We start from the raw sequence: 23,533 nt of genomic DNA on the forward strand, positions 1-23,533 counted from the left end.
GCATGCCGAAGTGTCTTTGGGCAAGCTGCTGAACCCTGAATGGCCCCCAACAGAATAATAAAGTGCTGCGATTAGATGCACTGTATGTATGGGTGAATGTAAAAACTGTACTGTAAAGCGAGTGGTCACCAAGACTAGAAAAGCGCTACATAAATACAAAACCATTTACCATTTATACTATTGTTTTCCAACATGGGATGGTCAAATAGTATTATCTTTGCAAAAATGTTTTAATATATACAGTAACTTTCAATATAAAATTATTTTGCTACTTGCTGTGATTGTCTACAATTCATGCTCTCAATTTCACATGGTTCTAGAAGTATTATAAATAGCTAAGGGAGTGGCTTTGCAGTCAGTTTGCCCCCAGTTTTTGGACAATATCTGTTGCTGTTTTTGTTGAGTTGTAAAATATAGTAGCAATCCCCAAAAATGTGCCACTAGCGGCGTGAAATTAAGATTTTCCTCCACACAGCAGCTGTCTACCTACTAGCACTATTTGATAGGTCCCAGAATTAGCTGGAAAATGTATCATCTGATGCTGCAGAAGAACAGTTGGTTCTCTGAGAACTTTTATTTCACTTGACAGCATTTAATGTTGGTATAAACTTTATTGCACTATGACTAAACAGAGGGATGTCTGCGGGAAAAGGTTCTCAGTGGATGTCAAAGGGCACAGGAACAGTGAGATGAGGGGAGAGAGGAAAAAAGCATCGTAGTCACTGATCACGAGAGAGAGGAACTCTGCAGAACAGGACTCGCTGCGTTTTCTCCGCCCTCCTTTTGAAATGTCAAACACCCACACAATCCATCCCCCCAACACACATACCACCAAATTTACATTGCAAGGGGCCTCTGCTTTAAATGATCTCAAAATTATCTTCCTACACACACACACACAATCTTCTCTCAACGTGCGTAAGAGTGCTCAAAGCGAGCTGAGCCATAATAGGATACAGGCTCTACCTTTTTATTGCTTGAAAATCACTATCATCACTCCTATCCTCACCGTTTAGCCTGTCATCACTGCGGTCTTCCTCCACAAGAGCCATCCAGAGCCTTTTGTCACCATTATCTTTTTTTTTGGTATTATCGGTGGATCGTGGTGTTAAGCAAATGTTAAATTCCAGACTGTTTTTAAGATTACCTGACCTGTGTCACAATTTTAGGAAGTGCAACAGCTTTTTAATACATTTCATTCAGGAGTAGGAAGCAGTAAGTGGTGTTTTATCGCCTGCACAAAAGGTTGTTTTTAATGAAAGTCTGTTGAGCTCATGCAAAAGATTTATAAGTAAAAAATAATGAGGTTTGTAGGTTGTAGTGAAAAATCAATTTTTTCCCCCCGTATGATTTTACAAACGAAATGTCCTTTTAGTAAAGAAATAATGGTTCCAGAATTAAATCTGTATGATTGGTGGCAGCATGACTTATATTCTAGCAAGTCTGTATTACACATTTCAATTTCATAGCCATTAGTGACCGGTAGTGTAATGGAAAAATTATTACATATCATGACACAACAAGCAATTATCAATTCTGGATGTTTAATTCAAACCGTCTGCGGACGGTTTACAAAGGTCAAGTCACGACAACAGACTTGACCTCAATGGCACAGAGCTCAAACATCACGGTGACAGATATGAGGGCAATGGCGATGAGCTCTCAAAAGTACACTCCATTTATACAATCAGATCCCTCCTCTCCACAGTAAAATACATTTGTCCAATCAGCTTCTCTCCATGTCGTTTACAGGAAGACCAGACATTGGTCTCTGGCGGTCTCTTTGAAGTTTGAACAAGATGCTAAACGCATCTTGTTCCAGACCCTGTGAGTTTCTCAGAGATCTCCTGTCTCTGCAGGTCACACCTATTAGCCTTTGAAGCTCCCTGCTGCAGAAGACTTAATTGGCCCCTGTTGAGAAACCTTTTGTTCACACTAGACTGAGAAGGCCACGTCTATAAGGCCCTTCAAGAGTATTATGCATAGTGTTAACTTGAGCTAAACTCTGACTATGAGTCTTAAACACAGAAATACATCTTTCAGTAAACTTCTTTCTATATAAATGTAATCTGTTACATTTGAACATGTCTAAATACAAAATTCCCATCACAATTCCTCCCTTTTTTATCCATCTGGGATCAACATCTTTATAACATCTCATCATTTAGATTGGGAATTTTCCAGGATATGTGAATTAAAGAAGTAACACTAGTCTTAGTGCAAAAACAATACAACAGAGTTACACAATTGAAAATGATCAGTTTCTACAAACTTCAATAACGTATTTTACAATTATTAACATGATGATCATCATATTATCAAAATGTTCACTGTATTGGTGCCACACTTCGTCCTGATCGTGTGTCGAACACCTCCTCGTTGAAGAACATCTTGTTTCAGAGACATCTTGTATGCTCTGACTTTGATGATCAGAAATTTGATGTTGTTCCTGCCAAGCATTCGTGAGCAGGGAAACCATCTCTTTTCCCTTGAATGCTTCTCAGTCGTATAATCATGTGTTGCTGATCTCCTGTTGGTGCGGTTGTGTTCAGCGTGTAGCTCTTCAAATGTGTTGCCTCTCCTTGCAACACCTAAAAATTTCAGACTGAAGCTCACACACTGGCACAAAGCACTTCCCGTCCTGTAGATCCACCCCTGGCTCTGGAAATCCTCCTGCGTTGGCCCTCATCTCCAGGTTGACCTCTGCGACCTTCCTGTCATCTGTGTTGAGAGGCATTTGGCTTGCACTCGTTCCATCGACGTCGTCTCTTCTTCCATCCGCACGTCCTTAAGCACAATCCAGTCTCCTGGTTTCAGGTCACGCAGTCCTCTCTCCATGGATTTAGATAGAATCTCCTCGTCTGCCTGTGGATTTTAAAGAGTACAGGAAACAGTTTAAAAAAATATCTACCAGTTTGTTTTTCAATGTGTTTTTCAATGTGTTTGTTATGTTTGTTTTTTTACTTCCTTCTCTCTCCACTATCCCATCCCTGGTGGGATGTGGCATGATGTTGCCTTGTGTTGATACTCATACTCACCAGTATCCATAATGCTATACTTATGAATATGTTACCCTTGTCAGCGGACATCCTTTTGAAATCTTCCATCATGGAATGAGTTCTCCGAACAGTATCTGTTTCACCGCTGGAGAATCCTGTTTAGATGTTTGGGAAACACTTCTGCTTGCATAGAAATCATGTCATAAAACAAAACAGTATTTATTTATTTCCCTAACCTACTTTATTTAACTTAATCTTTATTAAACCTCTCTATAAATGATTAAACCGTTTGTTTTGAGGTGGATGTCAATCTTGTAGAATCTGGATGTCTCTATTTTATTTGTAACTCAAATTACATAACTCCGTTAAAAAAGTTTTATTGAATATTATTTAGAGTGTTTCTTGTGTACACCCAATAACCCAATTCATCTATATCCAGCATATGTTACTCCTCTCTCTTGACACACTGACTCCAGTCATGTGTCAATCCAACCTAATGAGAAAACATACACAGGTTGAACAAAATCATCCATATCCCACATCAAAAGTCCATCGACCACCAAACAAAACACAGTCTATCAAGACTACTTAATTCCTAAACTAATAAACCCAAATCTGCATTCTAAAAAAAATTTAGTTCGATGTAGTCTTGCTAACCGCTCCTGTAACCCACATTAAATGTCAGTGTTAAGAATCATTCAAATGCCTTCCATGTCCTCTACAGACTGCATACTGTTTGCAACCAGTAACACAGTCAAGGCAAGACAATGGTGTGAAGTCAATCTCATGAATTTCTTCTTCAGCCCAAATCACATGCAGAACCCCCATGCAAACAAGCTATCAGTGTAAATCTTGACACTCTCGCCACTAGCATATTTGCATCTCTTTGGTCCATGCATGTAATGATGGGGACGGTTTTCCTTTGTTTCAAACAGAGTCGTAAAACCCCTCTGTCATTCGTTATCACACTGTGATGCTGAAAACCTGTCATCAAACACTTCAGTTTCACAGTAATCAGCTGTTAACCATTTAAATCTGCTCTACTGATAAAGTTAAGAGTTTCCTAGTTAAAAACTTTCTATTTGTAAATAGTAATGTCTATCATCCAAAACAATACTGTATCATAGCTGAACCTCCTAGCTGTTGAAAAGTGAATGTTATTTTCTCAAGCAAATATCATTGTTACAGCATATGACACTAGTAGAGTCTTATTTCAAAGTATCACACATATCACATTACTCTGTTCTCTCAGAAGCTGCCATTGCTCTGAGACTTGCTTGAAACTTTGCATCTGTTGCTTTTCCCCTAAAGGAAAAAGTTTTTCTGTTTAAACAAAAGATTACTCATATTCCACAAGAAGATTTCAGATATTCTTTTCTATTGCGTCTGCTCTTCTGATCAGACCAAAATCATATATGTGTCCGTTTCACAAACATGATAGTACCTGTTATCAACTCAGAAAAATCAATAATGTTTACAACAAAACTAAAAATGTCATTCAATTACATCAAAGAAAATACATTTTCATGCAGAAATGTGTTCAGAAACCCCAATGTGATTTAGCATGAAAGAAAATCGTTTGCGATTAACTTTAAACCTTCCTTTTAAAATCTTTTAATTTGATTAAATGTATTTTCTTTTCTTATAGCCAATGTATCTATCAAAAACTACTGAGACAACACCGTATTTACTTATTCTAAATGCAACCAAACTTATTTTATCCTTAATTTACTTACTATATAACCTTTTAAACTAAATTTGTCTTACCAAGTGTTTAGATAAATCTAAGTAAATACCATTTGTGCTCTAATTTGATCTCTCCCCTTGCTCTTTGCAAGAGGATGTTAATTTAGAGGTGAGAAATTTGTCTCGGATCATCCATTGATACGCTTGTGTCAGATCCCCCTTTCTCGTTTAAATAAATGCAGATGTTATTCAACTCTGTCTTCCACTACTGCCCTGCTGTTTTAAAATTTAGCATACTATTCTATCTTCCCCCTAAATTTTACCCAGCAGTAAAGTGACAACAGAGATAAATGTTTGTCTTGCATTTAGCCTCTAACCACATTATTAAACCCCAATGATAAAAATGGATCTATCTACAACTTTTGCATATGTTTTTCTATCATTATGAGCTATATAACATTCATTCTAAAAGTAATATCACACTATTCACACATATTTACTGGTGCTTTTAGTTCCTGAACCTAAAAATAGATTTAATTTGTGTGTTTTTAGCAATTAGTTTTATTGATTTCTAATTTAACTATAATAATGTTAACCATATGCTTTATGTGTAACATTAATTCACATGGTGTCTGCAGCTGTGTTCTTACTTATATGAAGTTTTGTTGAACTTCTCTCTCTCCATCATGGTCTGCTCTTGATGGCATTTTCTACTGTTCCCAGCTCAACTGCTGGTCAGTAACACTGTTGTGTGGATTCTCAGGGCAATTTCTTGCCCAGTGTCCTGCTTCAGCGCATATGAAACAAGTTCCATCTCTCCCACGTCCTCTCTCTCTCCCACGTCCGCGGGCTTGGCTTTTCCAAGCATTTCGCTGTGCAGCTTTCAGCGTCCCTGTAAAATTAGCACATCTTCCACATGCAAAATGGTGGAAACTGAAAGCCTGCTCACCTTCACCTCCACAACAAAGCTGAATTCTGGAAGTGTCGATTGGGACGTTTGAGGCCGACGCCTGCTCTGTCTGCAACGATCTCCCTCTCAGTGGAAATGTATCCAGATCAGAACCTATTTGGAGAGACTGATACCTGGAGATTATTTCGGTTACTTCCTTCTGTATACTGTCTCTTATGTTGACTTCAGTCAACCAACACTCAAATGCTCTCCAGTCTGGCACAAATAGCTCCACATCTCTCCCTCTTGTTGCTTCTTTGCTTCGTTCTTGTTCAATGAGCAATTTGATCTTAAGTTGCTTCAACTGATTTAAAGTTATGTTCCCTGTGTTTGGAAAATCATAGTTTTTTACCCACAAGCCAAACTGTGTAACACTATAATGACCATACTTCAGAACCATATCTTGAACTGTAGGAGAAGAAATCTGTGGTAAATTCATCTCTGTAATGGTTGTTTATCAATTTAAACTCTGATTTATTCAGTAGAATACGAATCTTTTGGGAATTTAAGTTCTACTGATATGGAAAAGACCCTAATGTTTCAGAATTAATTTCTAAAGCCAATTATTTTCCTATTTCTTAAAAAACGTCTATTTTCAAATTCGTTTTAAGATTGATCTGAATCTTTTTCTTTTTCTTTTGAAATAAGCCTTTAAAACTTACACATATATCCCAAATATGATTGAAATTATACTCACCTTATTCCAGTGTTGAGAATTCCAAGAAATCCTCTCTCACTCACTCCTCACTTTTTCTTTTTCAGCTGTAATTCTCAGATTAGTCTCATCAAATCATGCATGTTACTTGTATCAAATCATCAACATTTGTGTAACGTTGATAGTAACCTTTCACCTTCAAAACACTTTTTAAGAGACAATGAGAAAAACCCCTTCAGTTATAATATTGCCACTGTAATCACCTCTTGTAATTACTAAGTTTTAATTTTAATTCCTCCAATACAATTCTAAAACTCTGCATGAATCAAATCGCCTTAGAGAAAACTTAATTTCACATTTCTCTTAAACAAGACACATGCAGGTATAAAATGTATGGGAATTTATCAGATTTTTCAACAGATAGCTATGCTGAGACGATACAGACCTGGCCTAGGTCTCTCTGTCACAGCTTTTCCTCCATTTCAAAATAATAATACTATGATATATTTATATTCTACTCTTCTGCTTGTTTACAATAACTATGAGCATGCCGCAGCGCCCAATATTAAAGTAATTTAGCATTAAACTCTTTCGCTAAACCCTGTTTAACATTTTGATCTTTTTTTGAAAAGAATCTTAACCTATTAAGCTTATTGTGAATCCTATACCGGTCTCTAAGACCTCCTCAGTATATACACGTCTGTAACTCACTTCCCTGAATGAGTGAATTTCTTTGGACCTTTTTCCTTAAAAGATCTAAAAACAAGAATTATACTTTACCAGAATGAAACTGCTTGCCTGTCCCAGTCGGTTCTTTAGCCCACCTCAGTGAGCACTCCGGATTCTCAGAACATCAGGCCCACTGAAATAATAAAGGTTTAGTTCCAAACGTACTGCCCCGGCGCAATTACCTACCCTCAGCACCGAGAGCCAGAGTCGCTCACGTGGATGTCACTGCCAACAACAGCCAAATGTAATGGAAAAATTATTACATATCATGACACAACAAGCAATTATCAATTCTGGATGTTTAATTCAAACCGTCTGCGGACGGTTTACAAAGGTCAAGTCACGACAACAGACTTGACCTCAATGGCACAGAGCTCAAACATCACGGTGACAGATATGAGGGCAATGGCGATGAGCTCTCAAAAGTACACTCCATTTATACAATCAGATCCCTCCTCTCCACAGTAAAATACATTTGTCCAATCAGCTTCTCTCCATGTCGTTTACAGGAAGACCAGACATTGGTCTCTGGCGGTCTCTTTGAAGTTTGAACAAGATGCTAAACGCATCTTGTTCCAGACCCTGTGAGTTTCTCAGAGATCTCCTGTCTCTGCAGGTCACACCTATTAGCCTTTGAAGCTCCCTGCTGCAGAAGACTTAATTGGCCCCTGTTGAGAAACCTTTTGTTCACACTAGACTGAGAAGGCCACGTCTATAAGGCCCTTCAAGAGTATTATGCATAGTGTTAACTTGAGCTAAACTCTGACTATGAGTCTTAAACACAGAAATACATCTTTCAGTAAACTTCTTTCTATATAAATGTAATCTGTTACATTTGAACATGTCTAAATACAAAATTCCCATCACAGTAGCCTTCACATAGAGTGCTTCTCTTTGTTGTTTAGCGCTATTATCCATTATGCAAAGTAATCTGTTAGAGAAAGTGTGTGATGCTAAAGCATTTAACCTACTGAAAAGTAAAGAGAATACAACCAAGTGCTTAACTGTAACTTTCAAAACATAAAATTCATAGCAGTGTGAAACTTTAGTTTGTCATATATTACATGTATCTTATCATTTACTTGTTTTGTTAAAGCCAATCACTAGTGAGACTGTTTTCTATAGCTGCTTTCAGACACAAACTGAACTCCGGATAATCTCAAATTATCTGACAGGGCTGTATGTGAGAACGCAAATGTCAGAGTCAGTTGCTGAAAACATTCTCAGGAATTTCTCCTGCCAGACCAATAGTAAAAACTCTGATAGAAACTCTGTGCAGCAGAAATGAACATCAACAGTTTTGACTTTATTTCTTATGCCTCTCATTCATTTGTTCTCTTTCTTTTCTCCCCCAGATGTGGCTAATGGTAGTACAGGCTACAGGCCTCCTCCCAGGACCAAGGAGGTGGTTATCAACGGTCAGACAGTCAAACTGAAGTATTGCTTCACCTGCAAGATCTTCAGACCGCCACGTGCCTCCCACTGCAGCCTGTGTGACAACTGTGTGGGTGAGTGAAAATCATACTCTCTGGTTTGCTGATGTTTCCTGTCAGCATTCTCATATTTTCCTCATTTTGAGTATAAAGAGTATATAACAAACACAAACAGTCCAAACCGTCTTGTGTCTATCTGTCTAACCATGGTCTATATTTATGTATATAAATACAGATTAATACAGATGTGATAAGCAGTCAAGCTTAGCCACATGAGTTCTACTTTCTTATCTTCCTGTCTCCACCCTTATGTGATAATGTCAGATTAAACACTTGATCGCGCACATACACTTCCTGTTGCATTTTAAAGTCCCCCTCCACTCAAGAAGTTTTTTTCATGTTTCTACAGCTGAATATTTGAGTTTCACTTCACTGTCATCTCAGCACCAGTAGTTTAAATATTTCCATATTTATGGATTCAAAAATATTTGAAGGGAGAAGTAGATCTTATTCAAATGATAGTCACACAATTTAACTTTTTGTGAAAAGTTATTAAAAGTGAATAAAGTTTTTTATGTTTTCTCATTGAAGTCATTTATTTGTATGCTCCAAATCTGTTCATTTCACTCAATTGCCTCTGTGCCCTAAACACTTTTGTGACACTAAAAGCCAAATGGCCCTTTAAATGACAAAATTCCTCACATGTGAGGACACAAGCCAAGCTAAATGTTGGTTTTGTGATGCAGGCCTACAGGGAACGTACAGTACATATGCTTCAAGCTATTCTCTTCCACACAGAGGAGAGGGAGGGAGTAGTTTGACTGAACAGAAAGAAAACGCCAGTATAACGCACATGCTCCGTCTCTGGCAACAAAACAAAGACAACAACAAGGCAATTAGTCAAAGATGGAGACAGATACAGAAACATGTGTCTTTATCTCTCTCATCAGATCTGGGGTTTTGTGCTGCTCATCCCCTTTTTCGATTGTCTATTTCCTCATCGGGAGTGGGGCCCACTGAAAACTGAGAGACAAAGATGAGGAAGTAGTAAACACAGGGGGAAAAGATGAGGAGGTGGTAATCAGATGCTGTAGATGCTCGCTGTTAGGAACAAAGAAACACTGGCAGCCTAACAAAAGATGGGAAGCCAGTCATTCTCAGTGGGATCTGTTAAATCCAATCCTTGTTTATAATGTTTAGATCATAGATGTAAGCCAGAGATGGGAATAAAAAGAAAAGTTAGAAAGAGACACACAGTTGTTTCTCTAGCCGGGTTGAGGAACCTTTTTTCCAACAAGGGCCATTACAAATTTTTGGAACATCCTTCACAAGTCATATTAAATTATTATTCAAATGAACTTCACTGACATTTTCCACTTACATCTCTAATGCGATGGCTGTAGCTTTGGTGAGGCTTCTGATGTCACACGCATCTATGGTAGTGATGATGATGCCACTTACAGCTGGTCTTAGTCAAAACAAATCCTCACCTTTGGTAGAGCTGGTGTTTTGTTATGTCTGCTTTTAACAACAGACAAGAGTAAAAAAGAAAAAGGGGAAATGTCTTGTTGTGTCCTTCAGTGTTTCAGTAATCCACTGTGATGGTTCTTGAATACAAACAGACACTTTGGGACAATTTAACTTTGTCAGGTTCAGCAGCTCCGCAGCAACAACAAGCCTCTCCATCACAAATCGTCTTTCTGAATGAGGCTTAAGCTTCTTAGTGTTCAGCTCGCTCACCACGAAACTTGCCTATCCAAACATGTTTGCCTCAGCAACTCAACCAGTTGAGCTGATCAATGATATGCTATACTTCCGTATTGTGCGTATGCTGACATTTTAGATTTTTGAGAAGCTGAAATTGTAGATATTTGTATATTTCTTAAATATCAGTTGATCCCCTGACTCATTGTTAAAACATCCTCACATGGACTTTCAAGAGTAGGACACATACAGAAGAATATCACAAGTCTCTCCAGCATTATTGGTCACTTATTATTAATGACCACTGATACGGACTCGGTTCATAGCCAGGTTAGTCTTGTAGTAGCTGTCGCCTCTCGTCTTGTCTGACTGGAGGACGTTTCCCAAACACATTTCAACCAAGCATTGATTAATGAATACAGAAACAGGTCATTTCACCTCACTAAACAAATAATGGCTCTGATTAATTACTTAAGTAGCTATCACCGGGCACAGCTAGTAGTCCACACTCAGTGACAGGACTGCAGAGCTGGGGCTGAATTAATACCCACGTTAACAATAAGCTCTCTTAGTGAGAAGATGAGTGTGCTGTAGTTGCTTATGGTTTCTTTCAATTAAATACCAGGGACTCATTTTAATCTCTTGAGTAGTTGAACATTTCAGTAGTTGAACACAATGCAGATACCTCAACACTTAATTGTTGTACACTCTTTGTTAGGAAGCTCCAGTCAGGGCTAACACATTGGAAAACCACATTGGTGCCTAGTCGGGTGATCTCTGTTGAAAGTTTTATCTTACTGCCTTTCTTTTCTCTTCATTTACAATTCTCAAAACCTCAAATCTTTCCTTATTGACATCTTAAGGCTTATTCATGCTGCCTTTCGTGCGAAAAGACACATGTGCCCACACACACATCCATGCATCTTTTACATTTTCATGGTTAATAAGAAACATATTCACTAGAGTGGGCACTGAAGAGCTGAGGGTTCCTGAAAACAACCATAGCGGCAGGAAAAGAGGCTGTGATCCTGTTAAGAAAGAAGCAAAAGTGGCTGTTTGTCCCTGTGACGGGGTGAAGTAGCATTATATATATGATGTGTCTCCTCAAAAAGTTCTCATGTCCTTCAATCATCAGGCTACTCTGCCCTTCACAATTTACACGTTTACTGCTCCTTTTGTCTGTTTAATCCATATCCATAAGCTTCTAGAAGACGTGCACAAACAGGGACAAATTAACACAGAGCTTGGACACATTGCTCTGTCCATATGTGTCTAACATTTGGCATAAATGTGCCTTTACTTGACATACTTCATCTGCTGACCCAGCAAAGTGCCTCATTCACCCACGTGCAGCTCCACTGTGATGCCATACAGAGTCATGTTGGCCAGCCTGCAACTTTTTTTTAGATACGTATATAAATAGCCAGGTTGCACTATGTGAAAAATATGATAAAATATTATGCCAAGATCCAGAGGGAAATTTTTCTTTTTCTCTATTTTCCCACAGTTCTGGAATCATACTCTGCCTTCACATGCACTGATGTTACATGGATATTTTTTCCAAGCCTCTGTTTTCTAAATGAGAAATGTGGTTTTCTTGATCAGGCAACAAAACACCTGTACATCTTGTAGACAAACATGATTTCTAAAGAATGTGAAGTTGATTTTAAATTGGTTTGTGTACATGACAAAGTCTTTAGACAGGGGAGTTGTTTTATTGCTGTGTCAGCTGCGATAAAAGGATACTCTGGCATGATGTGTGTCCTTGTATCCAAAATAAAAGTTCCTGTTCTCTGTCTCTCTCTGTCCATGCAGAGCGGTTTGACCACCACTGTCCCTGGGTGGGAAACTGCGTGGGAAGGAGGAACTACCGTTTCTTCTACATGTTCATCCTGTCGCTGTCCTTCCTCACCATCTTCATCTTTGCCTTTGTCATCACACACATCATTTTAAGTAAGTAGCAGAGAGGAGGGGGGAAGATATGTACTCACAGGCATGGTGCAGACACACAAACACACACACATACAAACACACACTCCTCCTAACTGTGTTCTTAGTGTGTTTTAAGCCAGCAGGTTGTAAGTGGGCGTTGTGAAAAGCTGCAGCGCTCTGGCTTGCTACCATCTTTCCAGCTGGGAGCAGGCAGTGTGCGCACGTGTGTGTGCATGTGTTTGAATAAATGACAGTCAGTGGATCAATGTTGCACTGGGAAAGAAGTGCATGCCAAAATTTGCTGCTAGACTAATGTAGTGCCGACCAAACTGTGGTGAGGTTATCCTCTTTTCTTTGATTGTATTTGTGCTGTGTTGAGACTAAGTGCTGTCAGCTTTGGCAAAAAGGAATCGCAGCATTTTGAGTTCTATGGTTTTGAATTGTTTCCCCTCCCAGCGGACCTCAGACCAAATTAGCAAACATTACTGTGACTCAATGTTTGTTTGATGGTTAACACTCACAGTTAAGACCAATCTAACTGTTGGGACTGTCCTGCAGTGCTTAATGGAAATACATAAATGCGCCCTTTTGGTCTCAGGATTTAATTTATTCAGTAGCAAACCCATTTCATATCTATCATTCATATGGTTTTGTTCAATTCTGATGTGCATTTCTGTGTTAGTGTGTATGTAATGATGAACACCATTGTATCATGTTCTAACGGAAACTGTCTCTCTCTGTTCACAGGCTCCCATCAACATGGGTTCCTCAAGGCACTTAAAGAGAGTCCTGCCAGATATCCTTTCACTAAAATCTGACTTTCTGCCTTTATCGCAGGTCTTTTAAGTGTGAATGTCTAATTTCTGCTCCTGTCTGCCTTGATTCACTATATATACCTGTCTGTCTGTGGTTATTCAGTCACTCAGCTTTAATTATTCTCTTTAAGACACAGACTGAACTGTACATCAAGGACCCCTGTGTGTTACTCTGTGGGTCAGGATTCATTCGCATGCCTCTTAATGTTGCCCCTGTCACCTTCTGCAGACTAACAGTAGTTGCATGACTGGTGTGCGTCTGATTAGTCATGTTCCATCGGGCTCATGCTGCACGCAAAAGCAGCTCCACTCTCGGTCTCTGCCAATTGATTTAGTGGTTCTTTGATTTCATCCGCCCCTCACTTGTCCCCCTCCCTCTGCAGAGATGTTGTGTGAGAGGGATTTGAAACTAGCGTGGGTGTGTCTGTCTATGTGATGGATGCAGAGTCAGGCGAGACGTCTTAAGCTACAGCTCTTCCAAACGGCACTGTAAGTAGGGCTATGCGATATGAACAAGATCTCGTATCCTGATGGAGGTTATTTTATATCCAGATAACAACATATCCCAATGTGTTACTCCAACCTTTTCCCGACCGTGTAAATTGGAGCTGTGTCTTTTCAGATGTAAGTTGCAACAGCAGCCTCATCATTCTTCGCCTCTTGGTCCGTCACAGGCAACTTGACTGTACCTCATCTGTAGACCCTCTCTGTAGTGTTTGACATGATTCGTACTCAGGTGATAAAAGAGGTTTGCGTGTTTGAGTCAGCAGCAGCGTCATTTGAAAGGTACATTTTTCTGGTCCTTGTCAGACTTTTTGTGCCCATGCAACAGAGCTAACCACTCTATTAGGTCCAAGCTCCTGGTTTTGTTCAGAATTATGTTTGTTTGTGTTGTTTTCTTGCAATGTTCCTGCCTGCATCTAATTCAGCTTATTGTTTCACCACAAGTCATTGCAGCACAGTCATTGCCATATGACCTTGGCCTTTAGCTATAGATCCATGCAGTAAAGATATTGCGCCACTCTCATGGTTTTTTTTGTTTCTCTCCTTTAGATAATCAAAGAATCTGCACTAGGGTTGTCGTGGAATTTTACCAATAATCAAGCACAAGTCAGCAAGTGTTCTTTCTGGAGTTTTAATTCTACATCTGCAGATGGGCATCACAGTACAAATCACGGCAAAGATTTCATACAATGAGCAATGACATACAGAAGACACAGCAGTTTTAAACCTTCACAAGCTCCTCCTGTGAGAGGAACACATGTTTATCAATTAACCTCTTTGATCTTTACAAATAGGTGATCAGTATCCTGTCTTCTCCTCGGTCTCAGGCTCCTTGAGTGAACATCTGTTTACAAGCATCTCTTATCAACATTTTACAACCCCCTCACATCCCCTTTCCTGTGACCTCTTTGTTAGGTGACCCTGTAAGTGAGGAAGTCATATAACATCAGTTACTTTGAGAAACACCCTGATAACTAAGAGAATCCATTTGCTCATATTTCTATACATCAAAGTAGTTCCTTCCATCAATCAATGCCCAAATGTTAAAATTCCCACCACAATCTCCCCCCTTTGAGACCTTAAGGCTCAACATCCTCTATACAATTTTAAATCATCTCATCATCCTGAAAGGGAAGCGTCCAGGATTGATTAGTTTCAGGAAGTTGAACATATTGCCCAATCGTAGACTTAATGAGGGAAGTTACCATAGTCTTAACACAAGGAACAATAAAACATGCAAACAACACTAATACACAAAATGAAATCAGAATAGGCGTCAAAAATTTCAACAATACATTTTTCCAACCCGTTAGAGTAAACCATGATCCCCAATTCCATCCTTCAGGAATTTGAGAGTCTTTGCTTTTCTCCTCGAACAATAGATCATTCAAATGGGAAACTATATGCGTCATATTATCAGAAATGTCAGGTATGTATGTGCAGCAATCGGTCCCAATTATGTGGCAAACACCCCCTTGACTTGCGAGCATTAAATCCAAAGCCACTCTGTTCTGCAAAGCCACATTCCTGATACCCTGAATACTGGGAGACAGAGATAAGAAACCTTCCCCCACTAGGGCTGTTAGATTCTCCAGTTCCATAGCAATCTCATCTATCTTGTGTGCGTTGTTCACAGTTCCCCACCAAGGTAAGAACCCTCCGAATCCTTTTTCTCCTGGAGACACTCTTACTGTGGAACGCTTATGTCTGGATGGCACATAATAGTGAGGATAATCTGTATGGAAGTGGGTGAGGTTAGGTGACAAGGTAACAGAAGGTACTAGTCTGGCAATATAACAAGTCCCACACCACCCCGGTCGGAGTGACTGGTAAACATATTTCCCACACACCCACACATGTTCCCTCAGAGACCCATACCCATCACTAGAAGGCATACTAACAACCGGGTTGTCATGACCTGGTCTATTTAAACTGATGGTATTAGTTAAATTTAACTGAGCAACAAATGGCACGTTACCTCTACATGTTTCTGATGGTTCCCGATCCCATCTCAAACCACAAGTAGCTATAACTTTTTGCTTACATGGTGAAGTTCCCAGATAGTGATCCTCAGCCATAAAACATTGTCTAGTAAAACAAACAGTGCCTAACTGTCCGGTGGGGTTTATTGTCATCACAGGTTGGTGAATTTCCTGATCTGCCACCAAAGACATGTCCCAGAATCGAGCTGTGGAACCCCCATAATTAACTACACTGATATTCAGTAGTTTAAGTTTACTATTCATGTCTCGCACAGTCCTGTTCTTTAGTGAAAGCCCCTGAGTGAAAGCTATCAGTACTCCTAATGTCTCTGAGGTGTTTAGTGGGATGGTCTTAAGTGGGAGAGTAGTACCCACACCATGAGGAAGTTGTGCACAGACATAACAGCTCTCATTAGTGATTTTTCTAGCGATTACCTTCATGGTCTCATACCATGCATTATTTTCAGGTTTTATCTGTTCATCATAGGGGTCAAACGAAAGTTCTCTTTTGGTTATTTCTTTTATGCTCGAGTTGTTTTGGCTTGTTTTCCACAGCAGCAGTGGTAGGACGAAGATGACAGTCAGCAAGAACAGGGAGCACTTCCCTTCCTTCCAACTGCGCACCGCCCGCCCCATCAGATGCCACTGTTTGTCCGTCGGCGCCATTGAGTATCAGCAGTGTTCCTCTTGCAACCCTCTTAATCAGTGTGTCACTGAATTTTAGAGACTTGTAACTCTAATGGTTTCCACACCCCTTTCCTTGCGGGCATGAAACAATCGAAGGCTGGAAACACCACCTGCTGACATCAACGCACGTTCTGTCCTGAAGAATCCTCTCCTGGCTCAGGTACCCTCTTGCAATGGCTTGCATGTACCCAGGTTGCCCTCTCTGCGACCTTCACTGCCGTCTGCGTGGTGAGAAGAACTTGATAGGGCCCGTTCCACCGGCGTGCTCTCCAGCTTTTCCTCCTCAGGTCCTTCACCACAATCCAGTCTCCTGGTTTCAAATCATGCAGTTCACCGTCTATGGATTTTGGTAGGGCGTCTTTCACCTGCCTGTGGATATCAAGGAGAACAGAGGAAAGATTTACACAATATCGCAACATTTCATCTTCACATTGACTGGTCTGAGGAAGCTGCCTTTTAACAGGACCAATTCCTGTCTCCATTGGACGTGAAAAGAGAATCTCATAAGGACTCAAACCATTCTTACTTCTCACTCTAGATCTCATGTACATTAAAACAATAGGTAATGCCTTTGTCCATGTCAGCCCTGTTTCCTCACAGCATTTGACCAGTTTGTTTTTCAATGTGCCGTTTTCTCTTTCCACTGCTCCTCCACTAGCAGGATGGTAAGCACAATGTTGTCGCATATCGATACCCAAATACTCACCAACACTCTTTAAAGCTGCGCTTACAAATGGAGTACCATTATCACTGGATATCTTTCTTGGGATTCCCCACCGAGGAATGAATTCCCCCAGAAGTGCCTTTGCCACTGCTGAAGAATCCTGTTTCGATGAGGGAAAAGCCTCTACCCATTTGGAAAACATGTCAACCACAACAAGACAGTACTTCTTTCCCTCGCTTGGTGTTAGTTCAATAAAATCCATCTGTAAATGATCAAATGGTTCGTTTGGTGCTGGATGTGCACTTTGTGCAGTATGGATTCCTCTACCAATATTATTCGTAGCACAAATTACACATTTCTGACAGAATTTTTTTGAGTAGTTTGAAAATCCTTTTGTAAACCAATACTTCTGTATATCTGCTTGCATTCCCCCCTTTGACACATGGTCTTTACCGTGTATCAACTTAGCATAATAAGGAAACAGATATTTAGGTAAACAAGGTTTTCCATCTGGCCCACACCAAATTCCGTCAGTAACAGAACAGCCTGCTTTCTTCCAAACAACCTTCTCCTCTGGTGTTGCCCTCGCTTGCAGCTCCTGTAAATCAGCATTAGGTGTCACGGGCACATCCAAAACAAAAGCATCATTAACTGGCAGGCTACGTTTCGCTGCAGCCTTTGCAGCAATATCTGCTCTTGCATTTCCCCGTGAAACTGAGTCAAGTTCCCTAGTATGCGCTTCACATTTACAGATTGCAATCAGTTTAGGTAGCAACACAGCATCAAGAAGAGCAGCAACCAGGGTATGGTGTGTAATGGGTTTACCTGTAGAGGTTAAAAACTTTCTATTAGCCCAAAGTCTGCCAAAATCATGTGCCACACCCCATGCGTATCTACTATCAGTGAAGATGTTGACACTCTTGTCTCTTGCATATTTGCATGCTTCAGTCAATGCAACTAATTCTGCAGCCTGTGCAGAATACTGTGATGGGAGTGGTTCAGCTATGATTGTATCATACAAAGTTGTTACTGCAAAACCCACTTGGTTTCTACTAGTTGCTGGATCCCTTGATGCTGAGCCGTCCACGAACAGCTCCATGTCTGCATTCACAAGCGGTACATCCTGTAAATCTGGTCTGGGAGAACAAATTTCAGTTATTACTGCAACACAATCATGTGGCTCTCCATCACCTGGTGTAGGGAGGAGAGTAGCGGGGTTAAGAACAGTGCACCTCTTAATAGTGATGTTTGGCATTTCAAGTAACACTGTATTATATCTGAGCCATCTAGCTGTTGAAAGGTGAGAAGTTTTTTGTTCAAGCAAAATCATTGAAACAGCATGTGGCACCAGTAGCGTCAAATCAGCATAACCCACAACATCACGTGATGCAATCACAGCTTTCTCAGCAGCTGCTACAGCCCTAAGACAAGTTGGGAGTCCTGCTGCCACAGAGTCAAGTCGTGAGGAAAAATAAGCTACCGGTCTCAGTCGTCCCCCATGGTCCTGCAGCAGCACAGATGTCATATACCCGCCTCTTTCATCCACAGTCTGTGTAAAGCGCCTGGTACAGTCTGGTAGTCCTAATGTCGGAGGAGATTGCATAGCTAACTTCAAATCAACAAAAGCTTTCTCAGCTTCAGTTGTCCAGGTGACTCTGTTATTTGCAGTGAGGCCTTTTCCATACACAATTGCTGATAGTGGTGCCTCTATTTCAGCATAATGTGGAATCCATTGCCGACAATACGAAGTCATCCCTAAAAAACTCATGACTTGTTTCTTTGTTTCTGGCTTTGGGATAGTTTGAATAGCTTCAATTCGTTTGGATGAGAGGGTTTTACCCTCTGATGTGATTATATGACCCAGAAAGGTAACTTTTTCCGAAACAAATTGCATTTTAGACAAACTAACTTTATGACCATTTGTAGCTAAATGTTTGAGTAACGCCACTGTGTCCTGTACACATGTCTCCTTTGTGGGGGAACAGATCATTAAATCATCCACATACTGCAAAAGGGCACTACCTGCTGGTAGATCCAGTGATTCCAGATTGTCCCTTAATGCTGCATTAAAGATTGTGGGTGACTCACAATACCCCTGACAAAGGCGTGTAAATGTGTACATTTTTCCTTCAAAAGAAAATGCAAACCAGAACTGACTGTCGGGGTGAATGGGAATACTGAAAAATGCGTTTGACAAATCAACCACAGAAAACCATTTACTCTCAGATGGAACCTGTGAAAGAATAGTATGAGGATTCGGAACATTTGGTGCACGAGCCTGTACTGCAGCATTAACTGCTTGCAAGTCCTGCACAAATCTCCATCCTTGTGGTTGTCCAGATTCCTTCATTTTCCTAACAGGAAAAATAGGTGTTCGAACAGGAGATTTTTCACATGGAACTATCACCCCAGCCCTTAAAAGAGATTCAAAGACTGGTTTAATACCTTCCACTGCTTCCTTTTTCAATGGATATTGATTTTGACATGGTCTATATGATGATTTAGGGATTATCACTATTGGGTCTGCTCCTTTGATTAGACCCACATCATATTTGTGCTCAGCCCACACACATGACGGTACCTGATTCAATTCAGGAATGTCACTTATGTTTAACACAAAACTGAATCCTTCATCACTCATATCAAGAGGTTTTCCTATTTGCGGTGTATGTTTAACATTGACAAAATCTATATCAGGAATGAGTTCAACACTCCTGATTGCATTTATCACTGCAGAAAATCTCCTACGATTAACCTTCAAACCTCTGTGAAAATCAATATTAGGATCAGATGTTTTCTCCCATCCAGTAGCTGCATTACACCTTTTGGTCCAAGTTTCCAAGTCCTTCCATTCTTCCTGTCTGGGTTTGATTAGTGGAACATAAGGATCAGAATGTGACATTTCAAGCAAATCTTGTTTAAGTGAGTCAGTTAGAGCTACTGATACAACACAGTGGTTATTGTTCCAGTATAGCCAATTCAGCCTAAGTTTGTCTTCAACCTGGCCTTCTTTAAACCAGTTTTGCTCAAACAAATGATCTGATCCAACGGAGATGTGTGCTGTACAATGTAAGCTTTGTGTTGTCATAACATCTGTTAACACATCTGTACTAAGTGATTTTGCCTGTTGCAGAAGAGTGCTGTTTACAGCAGTGAGATCAGAGTCTGGAATATTCCATTGATACGAATATATTAAATCCTCTTTACCATGTTTCACAAACACTGATGTTTGTGGAACTCTACTTACGACTATACCTTGTGATGTTGAGATTAACATAATGCCCATCAAACACATCAAATCTCTACCCATAAGATTTACTGGACACCGTGGTGACAACAAGAATGAATGTTTAAAGCTCCCTTCAACCTCATCATGACAAGACAATGGTACAGTATATCTCTCTGTCACTGTAGTACCAGTTGCTCCAATCGTTCTGAGATATCTGGCACTCATTTTAGGAGTAATATCAAACTCTCCACATTTAATGACTGATTCTGTGGCCCCTGAATCTACCAAAAATGTGATGTCTTTACCACTCACTACAATCGTGTGTTCCGGCATCTGTTTATATGCATCATGTGAATATTTAGCATAAAGCTCAATGAGCCTCTCTTTATTAATCTCCTGCTTAAACTCACAATGATTAATAGCCTTCGTAATCATCTGCTCTGTGTCCAACATTAATTTACATGGTGTGTGTGTGTCAGTGTTCTTACGATATTGATGTGAGGGTTCAAACTCCCTTTCCGTCTCAACGTTTTCACCACCTGGATCCGTATCTGTCCTCAGCTCCCCCGCCAGTCAATCGCACTTTGTGTGCGGGTTATCAGGACAGTCCCTTGCCCAGTGTCCAACTTTGCCACAAATGAAACAAGCGTCAGATCTTCCACGTCCCCGTCCTCTTCCCCTCCATCGACCTCTCCCTCTGCCGCGGCCTTGTGTCTGATACGCCGCCAGCTGAGCCATCTGTAGCTGCTCTGTAAACTCAGACTTCTCTTTCTTTTTCTTACTGTTCAAGAGTTTTTCAGCATGGGTGGCATGTACTTCGACTTTCCCGAGATTTGCAGACTCCCAGGCGATGCAGTTTGTTTTCACCATCTCACTGATCTCCGGTCTGATGCCGTGGATGAAGCGATCCCTCAAGTGAGCTTCCCACGGGGTGATACGATTCTGCCCCCCCATGGCATCCGGCCTCTCGAGGCCACTATTTGTAGTGTGGACCTCCGAGAGCCTGTGGAGATAATCGGTCACAGTCTCATCTTCACCTTGTTTACACATGGAAATTTTACTCATGTCCATTCTTGCGGGAAACTTTTCTGTTATTTCCTCACACAGATTAGTTATGAATTGTCCATATTCATGGTTACTAGCATGGGCCCAGTCTGGATCCACCAATCGCCGCTCCCGTGCGGGGAAAACTCTCGTCACTTTGGAAAAATGAATCCCCATCTGCGTCATCAACAGTCTCTGCAGTTCAGTACTCGTTGGTTTAAACTGTTTGCAAAAAGCCTCCAATTGCACTGCATACTGTGTTCCCCCACTTAGGACTTGTGGGAGGAATGAAACGGTGGATTCTTTCATTTCCGTGAATGTCCATGGTCTATAGATCAGCTGAGTGTTTCCATCTCCTGCGGCCACCTCCACCATCGGTGCTTGCACGGATGTTTTTAAACCGTAATCTTTACCTCTTCGGGTGCGATTCGGAGTGTGAGCTGCTGACCACGGAGTGCTGTAGGCTGGAGGGCTGTCTTGTCCCTCCGCAGCGGGGAGGTCGAGTTCTGGGTAGAGTTGAGAGACGGCTGGAACTGCCGCTTGCGCCGTCTGCAGCGGTGGCGGCTGAGCGCTCGGCTGGTCCAGCACCGCTGCCGGCTGTGGTCTCCCCTTTGGCGGAGCTGAGTCGAGATCAGGATCTAAGTGGAGAAACTGACACTTGGAGACAACATCAGTCCCTGCCTTCTGCTTTCTATCTCTGATATTTGCTTCTGTGACCCAACAGTCATACGCTGCCCAATTTGGTACAAATACTTTTTTATTCTTTTTTCTTTTTTGCTTATCATCTTTACTCCGCTCTTCTTTCACAAGTAGTTTAACTTTGAGTTGCTGTAACTGATTCAAACTCAAACTTCCCGTGCTTGGAAAGCCACAATTCTCAACCCATTCGCTGAATTGTTCAGTACAACATTTGCCGTAATTCTTTATCATGTACTGCACATTAGGAGAGGTAGGCTGTGGTGAATTTACAGAATCTTTCCTCTTCCCTTCTTTACTGATGTTTAAACCCATTTTTCTTTGCAGACCAAAAGTTCTACTGGTACGGGAGAAAAAATAAAAATGTTCCTAACTCCTATTTAATTTATTTGATCTATATCTTTTTTATTTATCTATATTTTTTAAATTTGAGTTTTGATTTGAGATTATTTTCTTTTATATTTAGTTTTAATAAACCCAATTCTATCTAACGTAGTTACTTCTCCTAATAGGAGGTTTTAGAATACCTCTTTTCCCCTTTTTTTTTTTTTATAAATGTTTTTTTTATATTTTGGTTAAAACATTTCTAAATACACTTAGTGCATCCTAATACCTTTAGAGAAATATCATTCAAATCTCTAGACACACACTTCTCTCTAGTTATACCCCTCCAGGTATTAAATACTTGAGAATGCTATTACTTTTTTATGAAAATAGTTATAATTATCATGAAACTCGACGTCAGAGCTCAATCTTAAAGGTGTGTTTAAATTAATAAACACTCCATATATCTTATATATACTTTGTTTATCCCAATTCAACTTCTTTTCTTTTTTTTTGCAGTGGTTCTAAACCCTGACTTTGTTAAACCCAGTTAACTAAAAAACTGTTAAACCCAGTTAACTAAAAAACTGTTAAACCCAGTTAACTTTTTTTTTATTGGTTCCAAACCCTGAAGCTTCTCTGAATTCAACACCGGTTTCCAAAACCTTGCTATGCAAGCACGTCTGCTCCTCACTTTTTACAAAATGAGTGAATCCCTTAACCTTAATAAACCCAGTTTATTTTTCGAAATTAGAATTTTACTCACCAGAAAGAAACTGTTTGCTTGTCGTGCTCGGTCCGCATAGATCACTTCAGTGAGAGGGCACCCCTTCTCTTCAGCTTCCAGTCCTCACGTCTCCAAACTGTTTAGGGAGGTTGAGGTAAGAGTCTTCTAGACTCTTTTGTGCACTATTTACCTTCAGCTTTGAGATCCAGAACGTCCTCTCACACAAGTTATCCTGCCTGACAACAGCCAGATTGTCGTGGAATTTTACCAATAATCAAGCACAAGTCAGCAAGTGTTCTTTCTGGAGTTTTAATTCTACATCTGCAGATGGGCATCACAGTACAAATCACGGCAAAGATTTCATACAATGAGCAATGACATACAGAAGACACAGCAGTTTTAAACCTTCACAAGCTCCTCCTGTGAGAGGAACACATGTTTATCAATTAACCTCTTTGATCTTTACAAATAGGTGATCAGTATCCTGTCTTCTCCTCGGTCTCAGGCTCCTTGAGTGAACATCTGTTTACAAGCATCTCTTATCAACATTTTACAACCCCCTCACATCCCCTTTCCTGTGACCTCTTTGTTAGGTGACCCTGTAAGTGAGGAAGTCATATAACATCAGTTACTTTGAGAAACACCCTGATAACTAAGAGAATCCATTTGCTCATATTTCTATACATCAAAGTAGTTCCTTCCATCAATCAATGCCCAAATGTTAAAATTCCCACCACAGGGTCCAACCATAACTAGAATAGTTTAGCACGTTTA

At 40.3% G+C, this 23,533-nt stretch overlaps 1 protein-coding gene across 1 annotated transcript in view; it reads left to right on the forward strand.

The window, feature by feature from the left end:
- Nucleotides 1–23,533, forward strand: part of zdhhc14 (zinc finger DHHC-type palmitoyltransferase 14) — a 59,875-nt gene that overhangs the window by 25,630 nt on the left and 10,712 nt on the right. Inside the window, exons 4-6 of the mRNA XM_061082409.1 lie at nucleotides 8,374–8,526; nucleotides 11,971–12,108; nucleotides 12,835–12,883. Of these exons, the coding sequence (XP_060938392.1) occupies nucleotides 8,374–8,526; nucleotides 11,971–12,108; nucleotides 12,835–12,883 (340 nt within the window). The remainder of the gene's footprint in view (nucleotides 1–8,373; nucleotides 8,527–11,970; nucleotides 12,109–12,834; nucleotides 12,884–23,533) is intronic.

This window comes from Limanda limanda, chromosome 12 (genome assembly GCF_963576545.1).
Source record: "Limanda limanda chromosome 12, fLimLim1.1, whole genome shotgun sequence".
Taxonomy (NCBI): domain Eukaryota; kingdom Metazoa; phylum Chordata; class Actinopteri; order Pleuronectiformes; family Pleuronectidae; genus Limanda; species Limanda limanda.